General features: G+C 39.9%; 1 protein-coding gene across 2 annotated transcripts in view; it reads left to right on the forward strand.

The window, feature by feature from the left end:
• The first annotated feature begins 1651 nt into the window (after positions 1 to 1651).
• CNIH2 (cornichon family AMPA receptor auxiliary protein 2) overlaps positions 1652 to 24731 on the forward strand; it is a 111482-nt gene continuing 88402 nt past the window's right edge. Inside the window, exon 1 of one of the 2 annotated variants that reach the window (XM_075188753.1) lies at positions 1652 to 2697. In XM_075188753.1, the coding sequence (XP_075044854.1) occupies positions 2617 to 2697 (81 nt within the window). In that variant the 5' untranslated portion in view covers positions 1652 to 2616. The remainder of the gene's footprint in view (positions 2698 to 24731) is intronic. The other variant, XM_075188752.1, reaches the window with a different exon arrangement.

Consider the following 24731-nt stretch of genomic DNA (forward strand, 5'->3'; position numbering starts at 1 on the left):
TCTGCCCTCCCAGTGGCGGAACTACCATTTTGTGATTGTGTTGTCAGGATAGACAGATTTCCTGCTATCTACTATAATTGTAATATCCATAAGCTTATACCTGTATATGAGGTGGCAGGAGCAGATATCAGCAGGGGCAGGCTGGGTTGGGGGGCAGGGGGACATTTTCCCCCTAAGGACCGGTCCCATAGTGGCCCACCTTGGGCTGAGTCACTGGGACACCTGCATTTTTTTCCTTTACAATGTTCCTAATAGGCTGCTAAGTTGAGTCTTGCCTTCCGGGCTAACATTTGCCAGCCCTACCCTGGATATCAGTGTCATCTGTGTGTGATATCATGTGGGATGATAAATTACAAGTACTGTTTTTATATGTCAACCGTTAACTGTCAATTGCAATGTCCAATTATAACCACTAGATGTCACTATCATTCTATTGGTTTTTTACTTACCTGGATGCTGTGATACACGACATTGAGACAAATTAAATGAAGGGACTCATTTACAAAGGCAAAACAGCGAGTGGCAGCAAAAATTCCTCTCTGGTCGCACAGGTACCTCAATTAGCACAGAAGCACAAAAGTGTGAAGCAAGATGGTGTCATTTGCAGATGAGCAGAAATTTGTACTAATTATTGAGAAGAGTTAGGTGGAGTGAGGGTGTTCCTTTTTTTAAATACAGTGTAGGCACTGGTGCTCCTAATTTTCAGCAGCACATTTAATTTTGTGGAGTGACATTATTGAAATAAGGTAGGGAACACTCATATTTAGGGGTGTACCTTATTTTGTAGAGGGGTGCAGAGCCATTTCCATTATGCAAAAGGACTTGACATTGCTGGATGAGGTTTGGTGTCTTCCTATATTTTTAATGGGAAGCATTTTTTTGCACTTCAGTTGTACTGTGGCTGAGAAGCACATTTCTAGGCACGCTTTGGAGTATATTTACTAAACTGTGGGTTTGAAAAAGTGCAGACACTTTTTGAAACCCGCAGTTTAGTAAAAATACCCCTTTGACTAACCCATACTTAAATTTAAACAGCAGTATTTTAGGAGAAAAATAGAAAAGTGTAATTTAATAAAAGAGGTGGCTCTAAAGTGATTGGAGGGTGGACATGACAGTAGGCCTGCACCTTTATATACACTGGGCAGATCATCTAGGCGTATTAGTGCAAAACTACTGTATGCATCCCATAGATTGTAAGCTTGCGAGCAGGGTCTTATCACCTCTTTGTCTGTTTTACCCAGTTTGTTTATTAGTTTACTCTGTTTGTCCCCAATTGTAAAGCGCTACGGAATATTTTGGCGCTATATAAATAAATGATGATGATAATGATGCATCCACTGACCTTTATAAATAAGGTCCATTGACACTTTGATGATATCCAACATTAAAGGTACTGTATGATATAGTTTTTGTACAAAAAATCAAAAAGGGAAGAATTCTGTAAAAAAGAGACAAGTAATGCAAAAGGAAGATTGTTGAAGAAATTCAAAATGCATTGTAACTAGGTAGATAGATAGATAGATAGATAGATAGATAGATAGATAGATAGATAGATAGATGTTTAGAACAGAAAATTTGAGGGAAGGGAGATAGGGAATTAGAGAACAAGGAAGGAGGTATGACAGAGAGAGGGTGGGAGAGAATGAACTTGAGAGGGAGGAAGAATCGAAGCAAGCAAGAGGAGTGCAAGGTATAAGAGAGAATTAGCAGACAGGGAGATTGAGAGTACGACCAAGGATAAGCGTGTGATCAAGATTTGCTGGTGTTAGCTGCTACTTTAGGAAGAGCTCCCCTTACTAAACAGCACAGATAGGGGTGCGCACAAAGAGTGGAAGAAAACAGCTCATTTAGGAGAAGAGAGGCTTGAAAAGAAGAAAGAGAAAAAAGCAACAAAGAGCTGAGCGAGACGTTGACTGTTACAGACAGAGAATACAGGTGCAAAATAGACTGACGAAGAGGAACAAGGACACTGCAAAGAAACCAATGATATGTACACACAAAGACATACACACACACACATGAAGATGCATTGATTACACTTGCATATCAAGTACCACAAACACCCACACAATGAGAGCTGCATGGAGGAGACGAGAAGCTCTTTCTCGTAGGATTGAGATCTTTCTTTATTAACAATTGTCTCTCTTTAAGGTGCAATCTCATAGACCAAATAACTGTTTTTATTAATCTAGAAGGTATTATCTCATTACCTACAGTCTCCCTCTCTAGCTGCAATATCATTTGTATTTCTATTAGTACTTTCTAACCTGCAGTGCCCTCAGCTACCTCATTTAGTTACCTGTTTCCAGTACCAACAATTTATTGAGACTGTCTCAATGTGATTTCATAGCAGTCTCTAAGTGCTGTACTCATTGACTGCTCTCTGTGCATTCTTTATCAGCACACTCTTGAAGCTCTCACTGTAAAAGGTTACTCAATTAGCACTTGCTGATCAGATGGACTTGTATCCACAGCATTTGGACTATTTCAAGAAAACCTCTTTGAGCACTCTCTGCTGACACACTGGAAAAGTGGCCTCTCTTGGCAGTCTCTTTCCACCTACTTGAAGAGTAGTCTCTCAGAGCGGTCTTGCTTTCAGCAGTCTCTCAACCAGAGATGGCGTTCACCTTTGCTGCGTTCTGTTACATGCTGACACTCGTCCTCTGTGCTTCTCTCATCTTTTTCATCATCTGGCACGTGAGTTTCACAACTGCAAGGGTGTTAGCGGGTGTACAATGAAAGGGGCATTAGTATTCCAGTGGTAGTATAGTGAGACCACACCAACCAGCACAAATAAGGGCATAGGGGGAATTCATTATTTTAGCCAACAGTGAAGAAATACACTGAGCAATCAGTGGTGAAAGGTATGCTGGCGGGGCTAGGAGAGATTAAAGGGGATTAGGAGAAAGTACCTTGACCATGGGCGAAATGGAAACAGATAAAAAGGCCTATGGCAAAAAAGAGTGAATGGATCCTTAGTATAGGAATATAGGGTAGGTGCAGTATTCTAGATCTGAGTACAACTGAGAAAGCAATCTAGCTGCCAATATAGTTAGTGTTCTGCTTAGCAGCATCTAGTTATCTTTGTGTTTGTATATATGTATGTAAGGTATTCAGGTCTCAGGTGTACATCTGTACACTCCACTACCCAAGTCACAGCTGTTATTGTGCTCTATCAAGTCATTAACACTATGTGTGACTCATTGTGTAACCTTCCCAATTGTGCATTTAATAACATTTATAGAGTGGTTTATTTGTGAAACAATATGTATGTAACTATGTATAAAATGATATGCTTAGAAGTAACTCATGTTAGCACAACATTAATAATAATAGCTTTATCCATTGTTTGTGTAATAATTATTTCGCAAAGTTTGACAGTGAATGTGCAACAATATTGTAATAGTACGTTGTGATTACTAGATTGTGTGCAACAACATGGCTGTAAACAGAGGAGAGCGCAAATAAGTAACATTATTGTAACTATTGTTTCACAAATTGTTACAAATAGACAATTATACATTCATGTGTATGGGATAATTATGTACAAGTGTGGAACCATATATGGGAACAAACGGATGCGTATATATGAAGCATCAATTCTTGCTTTGGTATTTTAATTATTTCAAATATTCTATGGTATGTTGCCAACAAGTCAAACTGCTCAATCAACAATATGTGTGAATGATTGTGGATATGTTTTTTCCATAGGCAGTTTTCTCAGTAACAAGTATGTATATACTCTGTACACAATCTTTGTATGTATATCAAGTCCATCCTTATAATGATGTCATTATATTCCATTTTCCATTGAACTCTGTACATGTGTAATCACAGTTTATTCTGTGTTTCTTTTGTGTAGCTGATCACAGTCACGCTGATTTTTCTGTGATTCATAAGCCATCCCTGAAGTGTGCCATATATGATCTGCTGTACATTTCATTGTGTATTGTGGTACACAGTGTTGCCACTGTAAGTCAATCTTGCTTTTTTCCTTCTCTGCTTTGATAAATACATGCAAACATGTCTCAATTTTTCTCCCAATATGTGTCTAAATGTGTCAGTATGCCTGTGTCACAATGTGTGTGTGTGTGTGTGTGTGTGTGTGTGTGTGTGTGTGTGTAATTGTGTGTGCCACATTTTTCGTAACCCCCACCCTCCCCCATGTGTTCATCCTTTATGTTTCTGCTTCTCTCTGTTGCTGTGGAGACTGATCTGGTATCCATGGAAACTGCATATGTTTATAAAGGGGTACCCGGAGAAGTAACCATGCCCTATGTACAATACAATTGCAACCATCAATTTTGCTATAAACCACCACACCTCCACCTGTTCTCTTATAGGTCCAGTGTAACTATACCTCTCCAGTAACTCCTATTATCTTCAATCATTTGTGACTTATCTTTCCTTCCCTTCCTATTTCTCCTTTCATGTTTCTATTCCCAATTATTTTAGTCAATTTCTTTGTGTTTTTTCTACAGTAAGTTTACTTCTATTTGATATCTCAACATATTAAGCAAATATAGATATTGCATATTGTTTTGAATATTAATTAATATGCTGCATACACATTTACATGTTGTATTTATACAAATGACACATTTAAAATAAGAGAAATGTTATTCAGGCAGAGCTTAGATCAGACAGTTCCCTTAAGTTTAGTGCAAATCAATGAGGATGATTTAATCAGGAGGCAGGTACTGCTAAATTAGTAGCTAAGAAAACTCACAGAACTTATAATTTATTATTAGGATTGATAAAGTGAATAAACTGCAATTATAATCTTGGAATAACATTTTCTTTATGCTTAAAGAAATAGGGGTTAATCAAGCATTCATTTTAATCCAAACTGAAAATACTTTATCTTATTATGATGATCTATGACTACATACTGCACATAAGTAGACTCTATGCCAGACAGAGATTTGGATAACAATATGTTTGGTAAATCAGAACACTCGGCTGCATCAATGGGCAGATCTCTGCTGGTGAAACTATTTGAGATGGAGAGCTTAGGGCAGTGGCACATTGGTGCGTTGTGCCATGCATTCTGGCTTTTTTTTCTACTCAAGCACTGTCTTCGGCATTAATAGAGCTTAATAAAAGATTCCTGTGGCTAATATACATGGGCGCAGAAAACTCTTATGAGTGACTACCATTACATGTAAGCAGAATGGGAGGAGGAGTGCCTTTCATGCACCATTCCTAAGCACAGAACTAACAAGCAGAAAATGTAGCTATTATCTGAATGGCTATTTTTTACAGAACATAGAGTAGCTGTCATCTACAACATGACACTCTCTGCACAAACCTCCAGCCAGAAATGCTTGTAGATGAATGTTTTGCAAATCATATGCTTGGTACCAGCAGGGTTACCTGGGTCAGTTTTCATACATTTTGGAGAGAGATTCTGGTAAAATATGTATTTCCCTGTTAAATATACTAATAAATAAGGAAAAACACTTAATTTCCTCTTGTACTTTGTGGACCTCATTTAGAGTTGGACGCAAAAAAAGTCTGTTTTAGGCGCAGCCAACAAAAAAACACTACCACGCATGTGCAGAAAGCACCAAATCCACCTGCATCTTGGACGCAATTAACACTTGCGACAGCTTACGACTCACTACGAGAGAATGGGAGGTACGCGGAATTGTGAAGGCGTGACCATGTAAATAAATCCTAGTCGCAGTGAGGCGCAGACACAACACACGACAAAACAGGGCTAAAGATGTACGTCAGTAATTAGGTGGCGCAAGCGGTTAGCTAGCTGCAGAAACTGCTCGCAGCTCCATAGGGTATTAAGAGTGGGACGCAACTGGGGTTGCTTGCCACTCGTAATATCCTACCAAGATGCGGCACACTCCCACTCCTATACTTCTTAGACGGACTTTGCGTAAGCTTCAGTCCTCCACCTTCACTGACATGTAAAATCCCTATGTACATAATTCAATTGTTTAGTGTTAACATGTATATATAGTAATACACACATGTGAATACTGAAAGGCACCAATCAGGAGTCTTACTGATTGTGCTGTGAGGTGGAATTCTGAGAGAATCAGCCTCTTGAAACATCACAGTTCCTGACAGGAAAGAAATAAACAGATATAACAGAAAAATCAAACCACAGAAAAGTGAAAGAGCAAAATATGAGGACAGTGCAGAGAAAAGGGAATTAGAAGTAAATTAATGTTAATTAATAATCAGCATTAATGGAAGGTGATAACCAATTAAAATGTCTGAGAACAAATGCTACTAAGATATAAGGTCCTGCAATTCATTGCCCCATTCCTCATACCTGACCCCACAATTAATTCCCCCCTCTCTCCACCCTATAATTCGTTCCTCCCTCCCTTACCCCATCCTGCCATTCATCCCCCACTTACTCTTACCCTGTAATTCACCCTCTCCCTAACCCCACCTTGTAATTCGCCCCCTATCTGTACTTCATTACCCCCTTATTCTGCCTCCTCCCTGTAATTCATTGCCCCTGGCCCTCTTATTCATTCCCCTCTCCCTCACCGCCCCAATCCATAACTCATCTCCCTCACCTCCCACCCTGTAATTCCTTTCTTATTCACTCTCCACCCTGTAATTTATTCCTCCCCTCACTCAGCCTCTACTCAATAATTAATTCTCCTGTAACTCCTCTCCCCTGTCACTTCTTATCTTGCGCAGACCATGCTCAGGAAGGCAGGCAGAGGTGGAGGTTGTCCCAGTGTTTATATGACTATATGCTGCCGGATGCTGCTCAGTCAGTGACTGGGAGCATGGTGCTGCACGGTGACATCATAGCACAGCGCCGCACTGTCAACCTATCACTGACACGGAAATTGAGAAGCTGGCATCAGCATATAAACACCCTTCCCACTTCAATATTGTTAGCCAGTAAGGAAAGGGGGCATGTTTAATGAAAAAGTTCCAGGGGCGTTCTGCGCTTGATGCGAGGGGCACCATAGTGAAAAAAAATATTTAGGGCCTGATTCATCTTCGGACACAACCTGCACGCAACTTGTATTACAAATGAGCACAAACTTAAGTATTGTTCCGACCATATTCAAATTGCTGTATGACAGACAGGACAGAGGGCAGGATACATTAATATGTGCTATATAGAGTCACTTCAAAACACATGCACACATATTTTATGAAATAAATAACCAACTCTCAATACTATAATCATTAATAAAAAATAATTGTTAAATATTTTTTTATTTTCTTTCATTTTTGAAGATATTAAATACATTAATCAAGATGTTCTTAATGTGTACTGTACATACAATGCATTTTCATAGTTTATCATCTTTGCATACACATGTCCTGTGCTAGTCAGTTCCACACATATGTGTAGTTTTTAAAATAAAGAATTTACCGTAACAGTCATCCCTATCAGTTGGCACTTACAATTGTCCTGTAGCTGGTGCAAATGATAAGGCTAAAGAACACATACTTAAGAGAAATCCATGACTTTAATGGACCGCATCTGCATTGGCATGCCCTTACTGTGCATTATCTACGGTCATTCAGACATGAATTGCTTGCAACTGCGTTCATTTGCATAAAGTTAGTTTCTGAACATGTGCAGAGCTATTTCATGCAAGATACAGCGCGCATATGGATTTACATCTGAATATGAATCTGTCCTTAAATGAGTAAAATAATTTAATTTATTCAGTATTCAGGTACCCCTGAAATGTTGGCGTTCTAGGGTGCTTTCTTGATTGCCTAGTGCTAGCACCTTCCCTGGCTGGGTGTTGTATTGATCACTTACATTGTTCCTTTTATATGTCTTGTCTCTGCAATACTCACATTTTATCTCCTTCCTAGATATTGAATTTGAACTTTACAGTCAGATGTAATTGAATCATTGCAATTCCATCAGATCTGTGAAAATGTCACCACACACATGGAAGGCCAAGTTGAATAGATCCAATCAGCAGTCTGATCAGATTGCAATGACTATCGTGTACACATATTTTCCCACCACGGATAGGCAAATGACCTCATACACAAACTAACACTGTAGGTACACACTATAGTGTTCTCAGACGAGTATTGGGGCAATCAAGCGATAAAGGTCCTTTCAGCTCAATATTGCATTAGTGTGTACGCTCCAGCGATGAACGAGGATCGTTCCAAAGGTCAGATCATCGTTTGATTTGATTGTTCAGCTATGGAACGACGTCCTTCCAATCCTGCAGTGTGTATGCACTCACAATCAGTATCTCCATAGTGTTTACAGAGTCATGATCTTTTCAGCCGATGGTTATGACAGGTTTTTTTTTTTTCAGTCTTTGGTACAATCGTTGTATGTAGACAACACATTGGTCAGGAAAATCTGTAGTGTGTACCCAGCCTTATAAGAGTCATTTTCCAGTCTACCTTCTCACCCTGACAGATAAAGCTCTCAGTCAAATTTTTGTTTTTGTTTATAATGGGGTCATACAGCATGCAATGCTAGGGTAATTTGGTAAAAAAAAACAAAATGACTGATCAAATCTGCATGAGTCTGACCCGCATTAGTGCTTAGTAATGTCTCCCACACAATCTTACTTTCTTTCCTGATATGCAAGACATAGTGGAGACATAATTTGTAAACATGTTCACATACTTCTGACATTTATTAGGGGTGTGCACCGGCCACTTTTGGTGTTTTGGGTTTTGGGTTCTGATTAGCTTGAGGTTTTGGGTTCTGATTTGTTTTGCCAAAACACCCCACGAAAGATTTTGGTTCTGATTTTGGGTTTTGGGTTCTGATTTTTTTTTAAAAAAGCATAAAAAGTGCTAAAATCCATATTTTTGGTTTTTTTTCACTCCTACACTATTATTAACCTCAATAACATTCATTTCCACTAATTTCCAGTCTATTCTGAACACCTCACACCTCACAATATTGTTTTTAGTCCAAAAGGTTGCACCGAGGTAGCTGGATGTCAAAGCTAAGCGACACAAGTGGGCGGCACAAACACGTGGCCCATCTAGGAGTGGCACTGCAGTGGCAGACAGGATGGCAGTTTGCAAGAGTTTGCTAGAGTTGCAAGATGGAATTGTCCTTGGGCCCAACCACCCACCCTGATGTTGTTGAAATAGGACATTCGCACTTTAACAAACCAATCAGGAACAGTGAACGTAGTTTAATCTCTGGTACTAATATTTCTGGACTGCAGGAACAGTGAACGTAGTTTAATCTCTGGTACTAATATTTCTGGACTGCAGGAACAGTGAACGTAGTTTAATCTCTGGTACTAATATTTCTGGACTGCAGGAACAGTGAACGTAGTTTAATCTCTGGTACTAATATTTCTGGACTGCAGGAACAGTGAACGTAGGTAAATATTGCAGTACCAATATTTCTGGACTGCAAGAACAGTGAACGTATTTTTAATTTAGCAGTACTAATATTTCTGGACTGCAAGAACAGTGAACGTATTTTAATTTAGCAGTACTAATATTTCTGGACTGCAAGAACAGTGAACGTAGGTAAATATTGCAGTACTAATATTTCTGGACTGCAAGAATATATTGCACTAGAATTTTTCTTATACTTTTTAAATAATTTTTTTATATTTTTTGTAATTAGTTTTCTATAATTTTTTTTTTTTTTATTTATTTTTATGATTTTTTAATAATTTTAAAATAACTATGGACTTAGCAGAACAAAGCACAGGACAAAAGCACCACTGGACTCAGCAGGACAGAGCACTGGCCAAAGCACCACTGGACTCAGCAGGACAGAGCACAGGACAAAAGCACCACTGGACTCAGCAGCACAGAGCACAGGACAAAAGCACCACTGGACTGATCAACAGGACAGAGCACAGGAGAAACTAACTAACCACTGGATTAAGCAGGACACAGGACAAAGGAGCACCACTACACTACAACCTCCCTCTTCCCTGATCTCAGCCAGAATGAAGATGGCGGCCCAAGCGGGGAATTTATGACATCCGAGTCTCGCGAGATCCGACGATAGACTTGGATGTCATAGCCTTGTTTTGGATTCATTTCGCCGCTGGAAATACCCGAACAGTGCTCGGATCCCATCGGATTCGCACTGTTGGGGTGGGCTCGGATTAGCGAAATCCAAGCCCGCTCATCCCTGATATTTATACCCCACTCATACTGCGCCAAAACCCAGGTTTTTGCCTGGGCAAGCCCAGACGACCTGGGTCGAGGAGCAGTATAAATGGTGTCAGGTCTAATTCCCGGGTCTGATGACCCGGGTATTAGACCTGAGTCTCACCAAACACAATTATAAAGTTAAAAAAGAAAAAAAACACATGACAGAGCTCCTCTTGTGATGTTGCCATGGAGACCCAGGCAGGGCCGTGTTTAGTATGAACAGGGTCTACCCGGGAATTTCTCTCTGTCCCCCGGCAATATCCCGGGTTTATATACCCAGGATATTGCCAGGGCGGCAGTATGAAAGCGGTATTACTTACCATTATAATGCTCTTGGTTTTCTTATTCTTACTCAGCTATAAATTCTAGTTCTTTATTTTGCAGCTTGTCCTCATTATGTAACAAATAAATAGATGATTAGTTGTCTACATTATAGTGACACTGGATGAAATTAGTTTTTTTGATATTTGTGCAAATTATTTAAAGCTTATAACAATGAATATAGTAAATAGATATGCCTACACACACAGATAACCATTATCTTTTGGGTAAAAGCTGGTATGTTGCTAAACATTAAGGGTATTTCTGCAATCCATATTTTAAGGAATAGTGAGGGATTCTTTTTGCTGTTATTTGCTCGCTGTGAGAGACATTACACTTTTGACTGTCATCTGTCTTTTTGTAATTATTATTGTAGATTGTCTTCTCTCATATATTTGTTCTTAAAGAGATTACTGCAATAAGTTAGGATTAGGTACGTTCATGAAAACTGATGCACAGTCATCTGTGCAAAACAATCACTGTAACCAGTAGCAACCGGATTCTGTCCTTTTTGCTAGTACAGTTTAAAAGAAAAAAAAAATGATTGGTTGTTATGGGCTATGATAGCTTTATTTACCTGTGCACCTGTCCTTATAAATGTCACCCAGTATGGCTACTAGGGCAGAGTAATATGACATTTAGTTCAGTTTCCATGTAGTCCAATTCTCATACAATAGAAATCAAAGCTTCAAACTTGAATCCCATGCATGTTTGATGTGTGAATATTATGCAGTACTGTAGTTCTGAAGGTTTATACCGAACCAATGTTGTCATAAAATAGGAACAGTTGTCCTTTCATAATTTGTGTGGGTATGCTTTTTATATTTATTTCAGCTCAGTCTTATTTTTTATATTAGTATGTGATCAAATATTGTCATGCACATGCACACAGGGATCTTTACATTTGTATATAATAAATCTATGCTGCTTTTCGTGATTCTTCATTCCTGAAAAAAGTATAAAATTTCACTAGAATTATAGATTTGAGCTTATTTTTATTGAATGGTCTAAAAATGCAGTTGCCATGGAAACTTATGTGCTGATTGATTGAACAGCTTTTAGCAGACAGCTTCACATTTTGTAGTTGTGATTTGCTGTCAGGTACCTGTTAGTCAATAACTAATACTGGAATGATCTAAAATACTTTTCATAATTTTATAAACGAGAAGGTTGTGCATCCCTACATCTGATGGAGTACTATGGCTTTTTTTATATGTCCAACATGTAAAAAGAGATTTTAACCAACTTGCATTACAAATTATTAACAATGAGGCATGTTCTAGTGTAAAGGTGGGAGTGCTAGTTGGCAGAGCATCTACCTTCTGCTCAGCATTCCACCATACTAGCTCACTGGGCTCCGTGAGTTAAAATAAGAAAAGGGCTGTTGTAAGTTTGAAAATCAGGTTGAGAGTTACCCATAAAAATTGCACCAATATAGTTCACAGTTGTTAATAAACAGTATCCCTTAGATATTGCACAAGAGCTGTAACCCAAAAACTTGGGGATTATCACTCTCACTTTTGTCCTCTGCATTGCCCTCTTTAGCTGCTGTGCTGATCCTCTGACATCAGATTATCACTACAGTAGTCAAGTGCCCTTTTTCTGTAGACAGTAATATTACATATATTACAGGCACAGGTACCCGGGCTCTATTGGCTTCAGAGTCTTAACCTTTCAATGCATTGACTCAGAATGCCTGTAAATGCACTCATTGGGCCTGATTCATGGAGAATAGTAAGGCAAAAAATGAGTTTTCTCTGGGACAAACCCATGTTACAATGCAAATTAGCTTTTTAATTTGCACATAAGTTAAATACTGTCTGTTTTTTTCATGTAGCACATAAATACTTGATAGCTTATTTGTACACTGAAATTTAAAGTTGGTCTAGAACACTCCCTAACCCAACTATAAATCTGCCATCACATTTTAAATTTACCTCTCCTTCAATGCAACATGGTTTTGCCAAGGTGCAAAATTATAAAATTTTTTGGCTTTACTTTCCTTAATGAATCAGGCCCGTTATCTCTGCAGCTCCGTATAGCTCTTGCTATTATACCTGTGTATAAACTGTGTGCTGAAAAGAGCGTGACCACATTGTGTTGTGGGTGTGGCCAACATGGGGCATTTATACATACATTATAATAAAACATTACATTTATCACGCCCTCCCAGCCATATCACGTCATACCCAGCCCACTGGGGATCCTTCTGGTGCTGCTGACATCCATAAGGGTGGGAACTTCCTGTAGAGTGAGCAGGGAAGCTCTTTGTCTCACGAGATTATCAAATCTTGTGATACTTAGAGCTCCTCGGCTTGCTCTGCAGGCTGTGTCCTGTCCGGGAACTGAGAGCAGCTATCAGTTCTCTTCCCCTAACCAGAGCTGGATTAAGGCTCAGGGGGCCCAGGGTATTTAAGACAGCAGGGCCCCTATTATTTAACATGGTTATCATTTTAGACAAATACACAGGCAATACTGTGTGCACTACTGTTATAAGCACACAGCTCTACCTTCACAAGCAGTACGTTGTGAAGCAGGACATACCTCCCAACTGTCCTTGCAGTCAAACCAAATCCTGACTAAGTGAGACAGTCACCCAAATTCAGGACTGCCCCACCAGATTCAGGACTGTCCTGCTCTCTCCTACCTGTCTTGGTCACTTTCACCACTTGTAGCACCTGGTTTCTTTAGCTCAGTTCTTTCTTGTCTTGATCCTGGAATATTGGAGGCCCTATTTTGAAAAAAATCGGGTACATGAGATTTAGAAAACTCCAACCAACTCCCGGTGTTAAAACAATAGCACTCACGTTTTATGCCTCCCTCCAGTCCCCACAATAATAATATTCACATTTAATAAGTAGACCTATTTCCCTCCAACCAGCCCCAACATTAAATTAACAATATACCCATTTACTCAAAACATATTTCCCTCCCTGCAGACAGTCCCAGCAATAAATTAAATAGCATTAAAGTTTAATAAATATAGCCATTTTCCACAACCATCCTCAGCAATAAATAATTCATATTCACATTTAATAAATAGCCCTCCTCTCCAAAATCAGCAATATATTCAATTGATAGCCCTAAACCACCCCAGCATGAAATTAAAGGTTCCTTCACCTCACCTTAAATAATTAGCCCCCACCTACTCTCCACCATTAAATAGCCTACCTCCCACACTATATTAAGATCCTCCCTTCCCTCACATATTATATTAAAATACTGCACGTGCACACACACACACACACACACACACACACACACACACACACACACACACACACACACACAATATATATACATGCCCCCCCCACACACAATATATACTACATGGCCACACACACACACACACACACAATATATACATGGCCCCCCCACACACACACAATATATTCATGGCCACACACACACAATATATACATGGCCCCACACACACACACAATATATACATGGCTTCACACACAAACACACACACACACACACAATATATACATGACCCCACACACACAATATATACATGGCCACACACACACACACTATATATATATATATATATAGGTCCAGGCCCCACACAATGTACTGATACACACACAATTGCCAGCTAGACACACAGCCCCCCAGTGAGACACAGCCCCCCCAGTGAGACACAGCCCACCCCCCAGTTAGAAACATAGCCAGCCCCCCCAGTGAGAGACACAGCCAGCCCCCCCAGTGAGAGACACAGCCAGCCCCCCCAGTGAGAGACACAGCCAGCCCCCCCAGTGAGAGACACAGCACCAGCCCCCCCAGTGAGAGACACACAGCCAGCCCTCCCTGTCAGTGAGAGACACACAGCCAGCCCCCCAGTGAGAGAAACACAGCCAGCCCCCCCAGTGAGAGACACACAGCCAGCCCCCCAGTGAGAGACACGCAGCCAGCCCCCCTGCCAGTGAGAGACACACAGCCAGCCCCCCCCCACACCCCAGTGAGAGACACACTTACCTTGTTACCTCGCTGCTCGGCGGACAGTTTCAATGTGATGTGCGGCCAGTAATCACATGGGACGCGCACCATGTGACAGGTGCCGTCCCATGTGATTAAAATCACATCACATTGAAACTGTCCACCGAGCAGCGCTCAGTGAGCTGCGCTGCTCGGGCGGGCATCCTGCCCCACTGGATCGGCCCAACTAGCCATCGGCCCTTCTGACATTTGCCAGAAGAGCCCGATGGCCAGTTCAGCCCTGGGGTCAAGACTATCCTAATGGGCATGGACTTGACACAGACACTACTCAAACTAGCCCAAACTCCCTGGATCTTTGTCAGGGTGGAATGTTAAACTACTCGAGTTTCAACCTCTGCACTTTCTTCTCTGTCTTCACCTGCGAGGATCACATACTGTCAACTGTCAATTGATTTTTCCGTCACATACCACACACCTATCTTGCGGTGGGAATTTTCCTCTATCCTCTATTACTCATGTCTCCCTTTCGTCTAACCAGGGGCACTGAGATGTGATGAGCGGGTACAAATTACTGGGCCCCCACTGGAGCTAATTTAGTTTTAATAAAAACATTTTGTTCCAGCAGGTGGTGCATGAGGGGTGGGGCAGCTGACAGCATAGGTAAGTACAGTGGCTGGGGGTGGCGTGATAATGTGACTGTGGGGTGACGTGATTTGACTGGGTGGTGGCGTGATGCTGCTCTGGGGTGGCATGGTGTGATGTGGCAGGGGGTGGCATGATGTTGCTGAGGGGTGCGTGGTGTGGCTAGGGAGTGTCTGATAAATGTAAAATTTTATTATAATGTATGTATTATATACTGCGTGATCTGTGTTATATATGGTCACTTATTGCTCGGTTTTCCATATTTACATTTTCCAACAGATCCCAACATTCCAGGATCCATGCAATAATCCAGTACCAGGGTGTGAAAGCTGCAATAAAAGGTAGGTGAGATCAACAACATTTTAATACATAATGGGGGGGGAATGCAATTAGCCGTGAAGTCTCTCCGAAACGCCCAGGAGACACTTTGTGGCGGAGATTTGCTCAATGTGCAGAGATTTCTACCGCAATGTCTGCATGCCACATCACCAGCAATTGAATCTCACCCATTAGGTCATGTTTAAAGAAGCTCAGCCATGCTTCATGTTGACCACACCCACAAAATTATGTAGCCACACCCCAACAGAGTTGCCGCTGTGCGGCGGCATACAGGCCTCTTCCAGTTCGCCTATGAATGTGGGAGGTGGGCAAAAATGTGCTGTACCGGGGCCCCCAGATTCTTCTTGGTTTCCCTGGGTCTAACACAACACCTCATGTTCCCCCATGATTGGATGGGTTCATTTTTACATCCTCTGTTCCCTACACTAGCAATCCCCATCCCTGGGGTAGAATATCAGTGATCTCTCCTATATAGCACAGTTCATTAAGCAGAATAGATATGAAGAAGATTCAGCAGCCCAAGAGCACTTTAGGAAACTCAGATAAAATGACAAATTAACAAGCCAATTAAGGAGGATATAAGGTACTCAGTTTCCTATTCTAGATCTACATTTCATTAAGGTGCTCATCAGAGACATATTTCAGACAAAGGGACTTGGTTCTGTAATACATGGACAATACCTAATGAGACATATTAGCATCATAAATTTGGACACATCCGTCTAATCTTTATTGTTAATTCTTGCTGCATCAAATGAACTTGGTTTTGTGTTTTCTTTATATGCACAGTTCATATAGTAATAGATGTAGTTGGATTGAAGCTACATTAAATGAAGTCATATAAATGGTTAACAAATTATTTCAACAACCTGATTGTGATATATTATATCTAGTATCCAGTTATTCCCACTACCTCATTTTCATATTCACCCCTATATTAAGAACTACAATATTGCAACATACTGTGTTGAAGATTAGCACTGAATCATTTTTTTCATTAATTTCATTGTTATATATTGTGAAGAGGGGTACCTTCAGAATGAAACTGCTTTTTGGAAACACAATTAACCACTTATATCCTGAGAAACCTGAGTTTGATTGCTATACTTCTTCCACTAACCAGCGCACATCTTAAGGGGCATTACAACAGCAGTAGGTAAGAAAAGGCTTATGACCTTCTTTCACCTTTATTCAATTGGGGGGCACTGCAATCATGGGGCATAAGCTGGTCCAGGAGTTAGTCACTTTATTTGGATACTGCACAAATTCTGAAAGGTCTTCCCCTTGCTCTCCCTTCCAATCATGGAACCTCAGTTTAAACTAAGGAATATGGGCATCTTAGCACATAGCTGCCTTTGGCACTGTTATTTCTACAAGCATTATAGATGGTTTTTATTTAGTTTTCATTTGTATTTATTCAACAGTGCTCTCTGCGCATTGATGCCTAACCAGATGAGAGGCCTTTTTCGGCACTTCTCACTGCCAGATCCCCATTCATATCTCGGATACCTCTGATAGGGAAACCTGGAGGGACCCAATGTCGTTAGCACCTTCAGTCACATCTGAGGTGTCATGGCTTCATGGCAGTAATCTCACTTCTCCCGTTGTGTGGGTAGAGGAGTTTGCAGTGGCTAGCAGGCTATCGGAGCCTGCAGGGATGAGTGAGGTACCTCCTTGGCGGGCTTTACCTCTCAGAGAAAACAAACACTTGTTACAGTCTCATGCTGTCACCTCAGCAGTCTCCTCTTTTATATCCCCACTAGGATTTTTTCCTCTATATCTGTGTTGTTTGCACAGCTAGTAGGACATTTTTGTTATCACTGTACCTTTAGGGGTCTATCATTTTCTGTAAACGCATTTCTTATATTAGATTGTACACTACAGTAATTTCACAAAGCTTTTTTTGTCTGTAGATACACTTTCCCCCTATTTAGATTATGTATTACAACAATTTCATCAAATCTTTCTTAATTGAATGTCCTTTCTTTCCATTAGATTTTACACTGGAGCTGTCCCTCACTTTGTCTGACATGACAGAAAGGTTAACAAAGGGAGCAGTTCAAGAGCTAAGCCCAGTGGGGGAAAATCTGTAATGTATTTTACTTGCTCCAAATGTCAGGCTAAACTACCAATCAGATGGCCTGATCTGGCCTCCTAGTGTGCAACATGTGAGGCTGAGGATGGAGATGACAGAATCAGCTTGGGCTAAGACACTAGACCAGTCTATTGTGGAGCTTACCCCACTCGCTGCTTGCCCTAAGGAGGTAGGTGAGGTGATCAGTCTTCCTCAACTAACTCCACTTGACTCAATCTTCTCCTTTAGAGGGTTCATAACCACAGCTCTTTAGATAGCGTTGTACCAGCTTAGGAGTCAGGCTAGACAACTACAGGGCCTGGTGTGTGTTTCTTCCCCATTGAAGAGTTTTGCAATCTACTGCTGCTTCCAAACCCACAAAAGAAAGGGTTCCGCTGTTTTTCAGTCCTCTGAAGAATCTGATTTCAAGTTTTCCTTTCAGGAGAAGGGCGGATTGTTGAAGGATTCATATCTTGAAGATCATTCAGGTTTTTTAGGAGGACCAATCCAAAAAGCAGGGGGTAGAAGATTTAATGAGAACTGCAAAAACAAGCCCTTAATATTCAGGACTGTGAAGAACTTCACATTTCTGATTTTTCTCTTTTCAAAACGAAAATGAATAATCCATTTATTTCCTTTATTTTCTTTAATCTCCCCAATTAGTAGATTTACTAAGTGATGTTTGAACCAGACTTAATAAGGAATTTTCAAATTTCATGCAGATTGCAAACTCTCTATTTACTACCTAGCAAGGATATGATTAAATGTGAGTGTTTATCCAAGACTACTACCATTTATGTTCCTAATGCAGTATCACTTAAGGATGCCATGTGTAGGAAATGCAAAGCAATTTTGCAGTGTATATGTTGCTGTGGGAGCCTCACTTAGACACGTGCTGGCTCCTACATGGGCCAATAAAGCAAAGGAACAAAATCAGGTCTCTGAGGTATAACAGTCTTGCAGGCCAAGATCAGAATTCTTACCCCTGGCAGACCATATTTGGGAGGCATCTGAATATTTAGATAATGCTACCCTACTGGCGGGTCTTGTCATAAACTTACAGAGCCAGTTGCAGAAGTCTTCGTCTTTAGCAGCCACCTTTTCCTTAGAGCTTGAAGATACTCGGATGCCCCTTTACTAATGTAGTGTAAGTTTATGAGAAACACCACAGCGGACAGATAGGAGGAGTCCATCCGAAAACTAGTGAGAAGTCCAAAGGCAGGTCTAGGTCAAGGGTCCGAAGCAGAGAGGATGGTCAGGGATAAGCAATAAGGTCAGGGTTGGTGGCAAACAAGAATATCCAGGAAACAGGTGCAGAGGTCAGGGCAATCAGCAAACAAGCAGAGTCCAAGTTACGAACCAAGGGTCACAATGAAGGGTCAATCCAGAGAATAACAGGGCACACAGTACACAAAAGCAGTTCAGCAAACAGGAATCCAGAAGCTATAACCAGCAGGGAGGCTAAGCCCTCCCTGTCTTAAATACAGAAGCTGGCCAATAGTGTTTAGGGGAGGGGAACGCACTAATAGGCCCCTAATTAATTAACTTGTTGTGCACACGTGCCCGGCTAGCCCGGATGCCGGGACACGGTCCCGGAAGTGACTCAGCCGCCTGCTCCTACATGTGGTTCTTGTTGAAGCCAGTATTTGGGTATACAGGCATGTACTTAGAGTTTGGTAAATGGAGGGAGAATCAAAAAGAACTCTTCAATTGCTTCCTTTTTAGGGCAGTATCCGGGGTTTAGGCCTGAATTGTACAAAATCATCAATCAAGGGGAAATAGATCTTTCCACCCTGTTAATGTGGCCAAACCTAAGAGCCCTCTGTGAAAACCCATGCTGTGAACTTGTAAATAAGCATATAAGATATAAGAACATTTGTGTTCCCTTGCCTTGTTCTGCCTATTGAATTGTTCTCATCGGGCTGTGTTAATTTATTATACTTTTGTTCACATGCATGTGCTAAAATATGCAATTGTATTTCCGGCATAATTTAGGTTATTGATTGTGTGTTAGAAGGATTTACACTTATATGTTGCCAGGTGGAAGAGTTAATCAAAGATAAGACAGGACAAGGGGTCTGCGCTAAATAAGGAGAGTAAACAATCTCAAATATCATCCACTTTGTCCTCTAGTACTCTGGCCCTAGACACCCTCACACAAGGAACCAACGGTCACCAGTCAGCAGGGGGGAGGACACTCCAGGGTTAGCTGGTCATATTACCATCAATCACCAGTGAGTTACTGCCCTAATCCATTTCCCCATTAGCTTCATGACCGTGGAAATAATCAGTGTTTGATAAACTATGTTTTATGAGTCTGTGACTTTATCTTGTGTGGTGACTAGGAACTGCACTTCCATCACGTGCCTATGCTGTGCTACTAGGGAATTGCTTGCAACAATAGGCCTAGGTGATCTATGAATGAACTCACCCGGACGCATGATCCTCACACCCTCATTCTGCTCTTTTCAGTTTTGAGGTTAATACAGAGGCTCCATGTGGGATCATGTGGAAATACATCTTAGACCTGACCTCCTGATATTCCCGCCTAAACAGTGTTTCACCAACTTTGAGGAGACAAGACGAAGAGATAGGCTTTCAAGGATACAGTCCAATCTTTAATTTCCTCTGGAGTGGTGATCCTAGTTCTGGAAGAACAAAAGGCTAAGGGTCTTATACCAAACAGACATGACCTTTTCGACCCATCTTAAATTTGAAATACCTAAACAGCCAGCCTTGAGTGGACAGGTTAAAGAGTCTTTAAGGTCAGCAAACAATGGTATGGAACAGGACAAGTTTCTAGTTTCCATGGACATCAAAGGCGTATATCTATATGTCCTAATCTGGGAGATTCCTCTGTGTCTACACATACTTGAAGTAAAATTTCAACATTATCAGCTTCGAGTTCTACCCAGACAACTGGCAACACCAAAAGCATTTATAAAAATGATGCCACTAATCGCAGCTTTCCTGAGTTCCAAATGAGTGACAGTTGTTCTGTATCTGGATGACCTGCTAATCAAAGCGGAAGCCTTGTTACTTCTCCAAACAAACCTGCAGGTGGCAACCCAGACATTAGAGTTATATGGATAGATAATAAATTATCAGAAATCGAACTTAGTTCCGTCCCAAAAAATTATATTCTTAGGACTGCTGTTTGATACCAAATTACAAAAAATGTTCTTGCCAGAGGACACGATTCTCTAGCTACAGATGCTAGTAGCAAGAAAATAGAAAAACCCTTTTGACAATAGTGCACAATGTTAATAAATATATTAATCAAAATCAAGTACAATGGTAAAGCAACTATAAACAAGAGGCTGCAATCCTCCAAAAATAAATAAAACGTAGAAAGGAAAAAAATGCAGCGCTAATACTTCAATATCAGCCTGAATGTTAATAGCAAAGTCTCTAACAAATCTCCAATACAAATGTCAACAATGTTTTAATAAATTCCACAATCATATACATAATATAACTCCCAAATAATAAAACATACTAATTTAAATTTGATAAATCATGCACATATGTAACCAATAATATTATCTAAAAACCTGCTGTGGTCTCAGTACCAATAATCTCATTGCAACCAACACATTTGATACAAATATTTCATCCGTAACCACGGAGGATATTTCTGTACTTAAACTACTAATACACTGTTACCAGGTGGTAAACAATGATTCATTAGTAAATACCAACAAAATAGAAATAGTCAATTTGAATCTGTTGTCCCTAAATTAGCATTTGGCAATCGCATAATAAGGATTTGCAACACCTCTGGACTTACTGGTAATGGTGGATTGAAGGACTTGGTAAACAAACTGTCAAATGTACAGTGCTCCACAGCACCGTACAGTGGGGAAAACAGTACATACATAACATATATGCAGGCTCATATGTGCCAATTCATATAGTTTCCTAATGTGTTTTATTGTACAACATACTTGCCTACTCTCCTGGAATTTCCGGGAGGCTCCCAAATGTCGGGGAGTCCTCCCGGACTCCTGGAAAAGTAGGAAAACCTCCCGGATCCTAAAAAATGCCAAAATTCACGGCATTGAATATAGGGGGAAGGGTTTAATCGCATCATTAAGCTCCACCCATGTTATTCAATGCTGTGATTTTCGGCATTTTGTAGTGGGGGCGGAGCTATGGTGCTGCAAAGACGTCACCACGCTCCCTCCTACCCCTGTCACATAACCTGCCCTCCAGGATCTCCCAGAGAACAGAGTCACAAAGTCAGCAAGTATGTTATACAAGGTAACTTCTTCAGAAGGATATCACAATGACTCAGTTTTTCTATGAACCATATATATGTAGCCTAACAAATCAACTAATTAATTAAACAGCTGTGGCAATTGAATGGTGATTCAGGAGAGACAGAAGCACAATCTTTTGAACAGCTCAATTAATCCCTCAGCGGTCCCATTAGAAACAGAAGAAAACACAATTATATATACAGCTAGTAACCATAAATCCATGTAATATAAAGTAAAAATAAATAAACATTTAAACCCAAGTAAAAATTCCATCAAAAACATATTAATTCTATTGTAAAATAATAAATAGAATACATTAATATACATAGAAAAGTATATAAACCATTTGTCTTTATCTAGATAAAAGTAAAATTAATACCCAAAAAAGAGAAGGAAAAATAGGCGCACATTCACACAATGGCACAGAAATCTACATATATAGCAAAAAAAATTCACAAAAAAAATGTCTTTTCTCTGTTTCAGTTCCACACTGGAAGAATGGCATAAATGGATCCTATAGATATATTAGTCATTTATAAGTCTTAATGCTACTCACAGTACCGTAGTCCTGCCTATTAACTCCCACTTTGTAGGAGAAAATCTCCCACCGGCAGCAGCAAACGAAAATAATTCAGAACAGGAATCCACTTTATTACTGAAATGTGTATGTTTGTAACTGGTGCTGTAGCTTTCCACCTTCAAATTCCTCACTCCAGGTATTTAATGAAGTATTCTCCATCCAACATGCAAGGAGGAAAAAAGATACATACACATAGTGTTATACCATAGATAAAAGTGAAGCAAAATACTATGCTTTTATTCAACTCACATTAAAACATTGTTAAAATGTACAGAAAATGTGAAATCTCCAAGACAATCCAGGACACAGACATACAGAAATCCGTACCAGATAGATAGAGATATAAAGCATCCAAAAATGTAAAACAGCACCCAAACTCCCTCCCTTACACTTTTCTATTATTTAATATTGCTATTTTATATGTTTCCAAATAGGAAAATTGTTCTTGTTGTTTGGTATTGTCTTCCATATCTTTTGGGGCATAGTAATACTGAGGTTCCCTGACTGGAGTGGATATTGATGGAGAGGCGCTTTCAGATTTTGTGTTTTTTGATAATTCAAATAAAGTGCCTATCTCCTGTCCCAGCTTTTATATACCATGGTTGCAGTGTCCACCAATGGAATTAGATAAATGATTTAACGTAAGTACAAAAATCCTGTTTTTTTGTTCCAGATTCCTCACACACTTTTATTTTATTTCTTCATTAGATTAAGGGATGTAGAAGTTAAAAGTCTAAAATAAAAGGAAAAGAAAAGTGAGGGGATAAGGTCCTAGGGGTAAATTTGTCAAGCTGCCGGTTTAAAAATAGTGGAGATGTTGCCTATAGCAACCAATCAGATTCCAGCGGTCATTTTGTAGAATGTACTAAATAAAGGATATCTAGAATCTTATTGGTTGGTATAGGCAACATATCCACTTTTTCAAACCAGCTGCTTGATAAATTTACCCCTTAGATATTAAATAATATAACACTATTTTATTGCTACCTAACTAAGAACCATTCTGTGGATTCAAATATTTCCATGTTACTTGATTATGAGTTTGAATTCAATTTTCTTTATATGGGCGCAATTTTATATCAAATGTGGCCATATGTAAAATAGAATCAACTGTATGTAAAGAATTAAGAAAATATCTAAGGTTCATGATGCAAGTGTCCCTGTTTGTCCAACTAGCACATATAGCACTACTATACAGATGCTCAGGGCAACCATTTACAAAATTATGGTGCCTGATGAGAATACATATGCCAGCAAAAGTAAAAGCATCACTTCAAAGTCCTGACTCCTATCACCTTAGAACCACCCCTTAATCATTTCAATATTTACATTTTCTCCTAAAATACTGTTTCTGAGTCTTATTTAAGTATTAAATCATTACAGTAATAAAATAATAAGACATTGGACTTGTGCTGAGTGAATGCCCAATAAATGCAGACTGCTGAGAATGTTGGAAGCTATGCCCCACTCGCAGCTGCTGTGCTGTGCAATTTTGCCATGCTACACAAACACATAAAGCACAGAAAAACTGTGAAGTGTCCAAGCCCCCACCAAAAGCTGGATACGTCCTCTACCCAATTCCAAAAATCATGTCAGATTTAAGTGTCTATTGGTTTATACAAATTATATTTCACATGTGCTTTATATCATGCAAATTAATTTAGTTTCATGAGCATTTGGTGTCACCTTATAAATAAAAAGTTGGTGTTTGATCATTTATCATTTTATCAATATGTAACTCATACTGCTGATAAGTGATCATAACACATCTAATTCCTGTTCCTTGCTCACTTTTACCTGACCGCAGATTTTTGGAATAAAGGATTTTTCTAGTAACAAGGAAAATCCTCTCACCACAATGCTGGATTGGTTCCTGTTTCGCATTGTTGGCTGCAGTTGAATCATTAAATTTGCAGCTTTTATTATCTCTGTTCTGCTTATCCAAAGAGGATACACATTTTGAGACACAAATGTTCAGTGGCATGTACTGTGATAGAAATATGTGTCCTGTTTATCAGCTCTTTGTACACTGAAGCGGCATATTTATTGAGCTTAAACATATGGCTCACATATATATATTCAGTTACACACATTTTAGAGATTTTTACCATTTTCAGTTTTCATGTCCTTGTCCCAAAATCACATCAAATATCATTATCCTTATCTTTTATTTGTCATGGAGATGACAGTTAGAGATAGCTGCACTTTAGATCATCTCTGTGCCTTACCTCTTACATAATCATCGTACCCCAGTTATAAAACAGTTAAAGAATTGTTAAGACAGTGGGGAATTATCGAGTAGTGCTGAGGTTGTTTCAGGGGCGGATCTAGAGAATATTTGTACCCGGGGCGATGTAGGGGGGGGCGATTTAGGCCCCGCCCCCTTTTTGACATCTGCGGCTGCACACTATGTGCAGGTCCGTTCAGCAGTGACAGACAGAGACAGTGTGCT

The sequence above is a fragment of the Mixophyes fleayi genome, chromosome 10 (assembly GCF_038048845.1).
Source record: "Mixophyes fleayi isolate aMixFle1 chromosome 10, aMixFle1.hap1, whole genome shotgun sequence".
Lineage (NCBI taxonomy): Eukaryota > Metazoa > Chordata > Amphibia > Anura > Limnodynastidae > Mixophyes > Mixophyes fleayi.